Raw genomic sequence first — 7,759 nt, forward strand, 5'->3', positions numbered from 1 at the left:
AACCCCTAAAAAAAAAAAAAATGAAGAAAAAGAAAAAGAAAAAAATTATTTTTTAAAATTTAAGTTTTTTTTTTAAAGAATTACTTTATTTTATTCATTTGTTTTAATTTGACCAGAGAGAGAGAGAGAGGAAAAGTGAGAAAGCAAGCCACTAGGTTTGGGATTTGAACTGCGGTTGGGCATGTGGGAGTCCAGTGCCCTTAGCCACTGTACTATGCCACCTGCTGGCCTCAAATAAATCATTCTTAAAAAAAAAAAAAATTCAAGGAGCTATGCAGGTTGTCTACTAACACAGTACTCTTCCGAGAGACTGACACCAGCTTGGCCACGTATCCTGAAGCAGAGGTGACCAGTTCCCCGACCTAACAAGTCAAGAATTATTTTTATTTAAATTTATTTATTTATTTATTTTAATTTGACCAGAGAGGGACAGAACGAGAGAGCAAGAGAGACAAAGAGAAAGTGAGAAAGCAAGCCAGGATCCAGGACTCAAACTGTAGTCAGTCACATGGGAGTCCGGTGCACTTAACCACCATGCCACCTACCGGCCCTAGCTCACACGTTTTCTGAGAGCTAGCCAATTACTCCTTTTATTCTCAAAAGTCGTGTGCATCTCACTGACTAACTCTGACACTATAGTTTTTATTTTAAAATCTGGCAGGCAGGAGTAGTACATGCTTGCTGGAGAGAAACAGAGACAGAGAGAGAGAGAGTGAGAGCGAGAAAGCAACCCCATGGGGTATGGCCACACTGCAATCCCTTCTCCCTTTTGAAATTTTGGCCAAGCATACACATGCAGCCAGTGTTTTTCAAGCCACCAGGTCCAAGGCTCAAACTGCACCGTTGGCCAAGACTCAGCTGCCTTAACCACCAGGCCATGGGCTGGCCCTCTCTAGTTATTGACCTTGAAGGTGTCCTAACAGAATGACTTCCTTAAGGCAAGGACTATCTCTTCTCACTCTTCCCAGCTACAGACAGTAAGTCGTCGGTAGATGGTTACTGCATCTACTCATGGTCTCATACTGTCTTCTTAAGTCCTAATATCCTGGGACAGCCAGAACTCCATTCCCATCAGTATCTTTCCAAATTTCCTGTATTTTCTTTTAAAACAATACGCTTTTCCTGATTATGAGAGTAACACATGTTAATTGGAGAAAAGCTGAAAAATGTGCATAACTGAGATCTTAAAGGTACCTACAATATAGTATCTATCTCTAAATCCGTTTGTTTCTTTTTTGCCAGAGGGCACAAGTGCTCTTCAGAGACAGAAACACAGAGAGAGGGGGAAAGGGAGAAGGCACGCCACAACGGAGCACGGTAACAATGCATGGTGACATTTCTTCTTGTTGGGACTTTGGGCACGCGTGCACATACTCCTGGTGTGTCCTTCAGGCCGTCAGGACTGGAACACAAACCACACTGCCAGCCACGTGGGATCCAGCTCCCTTAGCCACTAGGCCATGGAACTGGCCCTGGGATACTACTTTTTAATTTGATATAATAACATAAGTGTTTCCTCTTATGTAAAAAATGGATATAAGTTTCAATAGTCCTCATTACCATATATCATAGTTGGAGTATACGATGGTTAATTTGCTTGACTGTTCCCTTCCCGGACTTTCAACCCTGAGCTATTATAAAGAAGTACCATAACCAACAAACGTTTTTGTATTCACATTTTTTTTCTCTATTATGGTTCATTTTCTTAGGATTGGTGCTATTAGGGGCAAACGTATCAAGTCTTCTGACTCTAACCATTAAACGTTGCTTTTCTTCATTCTTGCCAGATTAATCTAGGCCTTCTTGATTGGTCTGGATTATAGAAATCATGAATAGGCTTGAAGTCAGTCTCTATTCCACACTACCTGCTGAGTAAACATACCATGACCAGGGTCACCTTCTTAAAAGCTGAGTTTGATTTCAGACACCAAATGACTCCCTCCAGCCAAAGTAAAAATCAAAGTCCTCAGTCTGACACAAACACCTTTGTGTCCGGCTGGTCTGTTAATCCCCTGATTTACTACTCCAACATCAATGAATTTAACATTTTCTAAACACCCCACACTCTCATCATATCCTGTCCCTGTATCTCCTGTTCAGTGTGCTTAGAAGGCTTTTTCCTTGGCCCAGCCATGGTGGCATAGTGGTAAAACCTTCTGCAGTGCTGGAAGCCAGATGGACGATGGAGTTTGGATCCTGGGTCAACCTGTACACGCTGGTGCATAGGCACAAGTCTGACTCTGACTGGCTGCAGGACTGTGGTGCGAGACTCTGCTGAGGGTGCTTATTTTTTTCTCTCTTTCTGTCCCTTTTTAATGAAAGGGAAAAAAAGGGCTCTTTCTTCAACTTCCTCTCTCACGGTATCTGGAAAGGTACCATACTGTTTAACTGAGGAGCTGATTGCTAGAGGGCACATGGGCTGGCCAAAGAGAAAGCACCCCTAAATAGGGCACGGTCATATTACAACCCTTACTTCTCCATTTCTCCATCCCACTAGGATTCTGAGACATGCACACGCATGCACTCAGCATGTTTCTCAATCCACTGGGGCTGGAATTTGAACTGGTCAGCCATGTGGGATCTGGTTCACTATATACAATGCTTAACCACCAGGCTGGGCTGGCCATAGGACCTAATTTAAATGCCACTTCATTGGTAAAATTTCTCCCAAGTATCGCAGGTAGAATCAGTGGCTTTACCTTTACTATAAATTGTTTCATATATGTTCTATTTTCTAGCTTAATATTTATCTCCTACACACTATCCATTCCTGGAGGGCAAGGATAAGGTCATATTCATTCTCACTTCTCCCCAAGTTATCACAAGTCAGGCACTCAATAAATGTTTGTTCAATGATTAACTGACTAAATATTTTTGTTTAATGAACTGGTATATGTTTAATATAAAATGTTGACATTGTCAAAGCATTATTTCCATACGAATTTATGAAAATGAATTATAAACAGTCTTCAAAACATGAAGGACAGTGCTAACTTTTTTTTTTTTGGGGGAGGGTTATAGGGCACATGCGCTCGCCAGACAGAGAAAGACATAGAGACAGAAAGCGAGAAATCACCCCCCTGGGGGATGGCCACGCCACAGTCCCTTCTTCTCCTTTCTTCTCTCAAGATCTTGGGCATACACGCACATGTGCCTGGCATGAGTTTTAAGCCACCAGGTCTGGAATGCGAACTGTGGTCGACTACATGGGAGTCCAGCAACATAGCCATTACGCTAGCTGCTGGCCCCTCTTCCCTGATTCTTGAAAATTGTTTTCAGGGAAATTTTTTGAGAGATTTTTGTTATAGGGCACATGCACTTGCCGGAGAGACAAGGAAGTGAGAAATCACCCTGGGTGGGGGCTGGCCTTGCCGCAATCCCTTCTCCTCCATTCTCCTCTCAGGGTTTTGGGCATGCACACACATGTGCCCAACATGAGTTTAAAGCTGCTGAGTCCAGGACTCAAATCACGGATGACTATGTGGTAGTCTAGCAAGTCCATTATGCCATCTGCTGGTCCCAGTGCTAACTTTTAAAAGCATATAAACAATAAGACTAGATTTGTACAGTCTGGTTTAACCAAAGGAGAAATGCCTAGGATTAGGCTGGATACTATAAACCCTGTGGAAGAGTTGATTTTTTTTCTACATATGATAGAAAGCTTAAAAATGGCTTTAGAAAGGGGAATGAAGATTGTCACCGTTATGTGTTAAAGATAATTCTGGGTTGGTCCTGTAAGCTAGTGGTTAAGGGAGCTAGATCTGACAGGACCAACCTATGGTTGAGTCTTAGTTCTGGTAGCTTGAAGAATACTCCAGGAATGTATGCATGGGTGCCTTAAATCCTGACAGGATGGAGAAATGGAGAAAGGAGTGTACCCCACTGGGGTGCTTCCTCCCTCTCCCCTCTTCTTCTCTAAGGGAAAAATGATAATTCATTTCAGAGTGAGAAATGAACTACTGGGAGGCAATTATGAGGGCTTTTTGGATATGCCAATAGAGGAATGTTGGATGACAATAAGGTGTTTAAAATCACTTGAACACTTAGGACCCTTCTCCATTTCAAGGATCTTACATTTTAATTGTGGAACTTTCAAGTAAATATAACAATGAGAGATGGAATCACGGAATATTCATAACCTTAGTTTTATAATATCCTATAAGGCCTTTTCAAGTATTTCAGAAGATTATTTCAAATTTTTTTTTCCTGTTTTTCAATTTTGCACTCACCAGACAGAGGCAGAGAGAATGTAAGAAAGCACCTCCCACATGGGGCATGGTCATGCTTCAATCCCTTCTCCTCCATCTCTCCCTCTTTTTGAGATTTTAGGCATGCATGCACACAGGTCTGGCATGTTTAAGTCACTGGGCTTGGGACTCGAATCATGTGATCAGCCATGTGGGATTGAAACACCTTAACCATCAGACCATGGGCTGGCACTTACATTTTCAAAAGGTCATCAAAACAACTTGCATTGGAAGGAAAACCCTGACCCTTTTAGAAAACAGGAAATATCATAAATTTAAATAAAATGAAAGGATGTTGATCTAAAAAAGGTCTGGGAATCACTGATACTGAGATGTAAACACTGCCAATTTGTGCTACACTGGGACAGTGGCGGTAGGAGTATGACTGGCCGGCGTATAATAGGTGCAGATTGTCTCCAGACCCTCTCTCTGTCGTTCTCTTGGTAGAATCCTCTCTCACTGGTGTCTCCATTGGAATGGGGACCAGAGCATTCATTTGTTTATGCCTTCCTTAGGTCATCTGTTTATTCATTCTACTATTATTTACTGATGACTTTTATGTGCTGGGCATTGTCCTAGGTGCTAAAATCACACAGTGAAGGTATACAGCCAAGTTTCTGCCTTCACAGCATTTAATGGAGACCCAACAAATAACTATAAAGACAAATAAGATTACATCTGACCGTTACACAGTAAGTGAAAGAAGGCAAGTGTGATGGAGGACAGTGACTGAGGAGCTGGCTATGAACTCAGGAAGGGTTGCCTTTAGGGGGCAGTACTGAGCTAGGCTTTAGTGCAGAGCAGCAGGCAGTCAACTGAGGTTTGGGGGAAGAGTTCTAAGCACAGAGAGCAGCAAGTGCACAGATGTCAAGTCAGGAAGGAGCCTGGTGCTTCTGAAGATGGAAAGGCAGCTGGAGCGGCTGATGTGTAGTGAGAGGGCAGCTAGGGGAATGATCCCACATGAAGCTCGGGAGCCAGGCGGGGTCACAGCGGGCTGGACACTCTAAACTCTAGGGAAGAATTCTTTTTTTTTTCCCCTATATATGACAGAAAACTTAAAAAAGGTCTTTAGAAAGGGGAACATAATCATCTCCCTTGTATTTCTTTTTTAAGAGAGATTTTTTGCTACAGGGTGTGTGTGCTTGCTGGAGAGACAGAGACAGACAGACAAAAAGTGAGAAATCACCTCCCGGGGGGATGGTCATGCTGCAATCCCTTCTCCTCCATTCTTCTCTTGGGACTTTGAGCATGCACGCACATGCACCTGGCATGAGTTTTAAGCCACTGGGTTTGGGACTTGAACCACGGTTGACTACATGGGAGTCCAGCGACATAACCACTATGCCATCTGTTGGTCCCTCCCTTGTATGTTAAACTTGGTAATTCTGATCACAGAGTGGGAAATGGACTTATGGGAAGCAACGATGAAAGAGGAAGAGCAATTATGAGTTTTTTTTTTCTTTCTTTTACAGTCATTGAAGCAATGGCCTGGGCTAAGACGTGGCAGTGGAGATGGGGAAAAGGGAGTCGATTTGGGTGGATGCAACAGGACTGGCTGACAGACTAGACTGCAGGAGAGGGTGAGTACAGAGAGGAACTGGGGAACGGAAAATCCGTTTACTTTGTGCTGAGCAGAAAGTTAGTGGAAAAGCCAGGCAGGGGTGAGAGAGATGAACTATTACACCAAATCAGGTTTGGAAATTCCGGCATCTATTTTCCCAGGTTTATGTTTAACATGGCGAACACGAGGATGAGGAAAGACAGTTTTTTTTTTTTAAATAGTTATTTATTTAACTTTATTTATCATTATTAATTTTAAAATTTGTTACAGAGCACCTGTGCTCACCAGAGACAGACAGAGAGAGAGAGGAAAGTGAGAACACAGCTTCCAGGTCAAGGACTCAAACTGCAGTTGGCCATGTGGGAGTCCAGTGCCTTAAACACAACACCACCTACTCGTCCCAAGGGCAGAGTTTTTTTTTTTTAAAGAATTACTTATTTCATTTTATTCATTCATTTACTTATTTTTTAATTTGACTAGAGAGAAACACACAGAGAGAGAGAGAGAGAGAGAGCGAGCGAGAGAGCGCGTTCAAGCTACCAGGTCTGGGACTAGAACCATGGTTGGCCATGTGGAAGTGTCCAGCGCCCTAACCACCACGTCCTCAAAGGCAGAGTTTTAACAACTGCTTTGTAAAACCATTCTTCTTTGATATCAATTTTGAGAGTTGTCTTAACAGAGGGTCCTATTCCCAAGCAGGCCACTGATAATAAGGGTAAGAGTTGTACGGTCATTCCCTCTTAACCATGGCAGATACAGTCCAAGATCCCCACTGGATGCCCGAAACTGGACATGGTACAGAATTCTACAACATTTCCCCCTGAAGTACATGCACAGTGCATAGCTGTGATAAAGCTTGATTTATAAGTTAGGTACAGTAAGAGATGAACAGTAACAAGTAATAGACGTAGTATAATAAAACTTGTGTGACTGTGGTCTCTCTCTAAGACGATCTTACTGGCCAGTTACAGAGGCGCGGCATAGGGGCATGGCTGATACGATGCTGGAGGCCACATGGGAAGGCTCTGGGTTTGCGTCCTGGGTCTATCTGGAATGTGCTGGGTGTGCTCGTGGGTGTGCCTGTGATTCTGGCTGACTGCAGGGCTTGGGGGAGGTTGTGGTGTGAAGATCCCATCAAGGGTGCCTCTCTCTCTTCCTCACTCTCTTCTCCTCTCTCATGAAGGAAATAAATTTAAAAAAAATCCTACTGTACTATACTCACCTATTTTCAGACCATGGTTCACGGCAGGTAACTGAAACTGCATATAAGGCGACTGCAGTATTCACTGAAACTTTACTATATGCTGGGTGCTGTGCTAAGTGTTTTGCTATAAAAGTATTATCTTGCTTAATCTTCATATAACCGTGATCTAAATAAGGAAACTAAGGCTCACAGAGACTAAAGGACTAGGGTAAGGTCATACAGCACACTAGGCAGCAGAGACAGAACTTGAACCCAGAACTTTAACTCTGAGGTCAGAGCCTAGACTATTCACCAGCACGTTACGTTGCTTCTGCCCACAGCACGAGCAGCTGGGTAGGAGCAGTGATGCACATACTCCAAGTTCTCACAATTTAACGTCAGTAATGTGTTGCAGAAATACTAACCTTATAGGAATAAACAACTTTGCAGGTGAGTGGATAATTTCTTAAGGTACCAGAAGGGCTGGAACTGCTATCATCAAAAACATCCATGTTGTCTTCAAATTCTTCTCCTTCTTCTCTTTCAGTATCTGCATTCAGCTAGAAAAAATTAGAGAACAGTTTGGTTACTTCAAGAAAATGGTTAAAAGCAGGGGAAACACTCAATGTGAATGTTTCAGAATGTTAATTTACCTATTACCTGCATACAGAAATAACTATCTGTTCTCACTTGCATTTCCAGTGTTAGGAAAGGAGAGAGATTTTTTCCTTTTTAAACCAAGAGTAAAATGTCGTTCAAGGGCTGCCT

General features: G+C 42.7%; 1 protein-coding gene across 2 annotated transcripts in view; it reads right to left on the reverse strand.

The window, feature by feature from the left end:
- The window catches only part of FCHSD2 (FCH and double SH3 domains 2), a 252,607-nt gene that overhangs the window by 9,705 nt on the left and 235,143 nt on the right, over positions 1–7,759 (reverse strand). For both annotated transcript variants that reach the window (XM_006140959.3, XM_006140960.3), the window contains one exon: positions 7,417–7,551. In XM_006140959.3, the coding sequence (XP_006141021.1) occupies positions 7,417–7,551 (135 nt within the window). The remainder of the gene's footprint in view (positions 1–7,416; positions 7,552–7,759) is intronic.

This window comes from Tupaia chinensis, unplaced genomic scaffold (assembly GCF_000334495.1).
Source record: "Tupaia chinensis unplaced genomic scaffold, TupChi_1.0 Scaffold000047_1, whole genome shotgun sequence".
In the NCBI taxonomy this organism is placed as follows: Eukaryota; Metazoa; Chordata; class Mammalia; order Scandentia; family Tupaiidae; genus Tupaia; species Tupaia belangeri.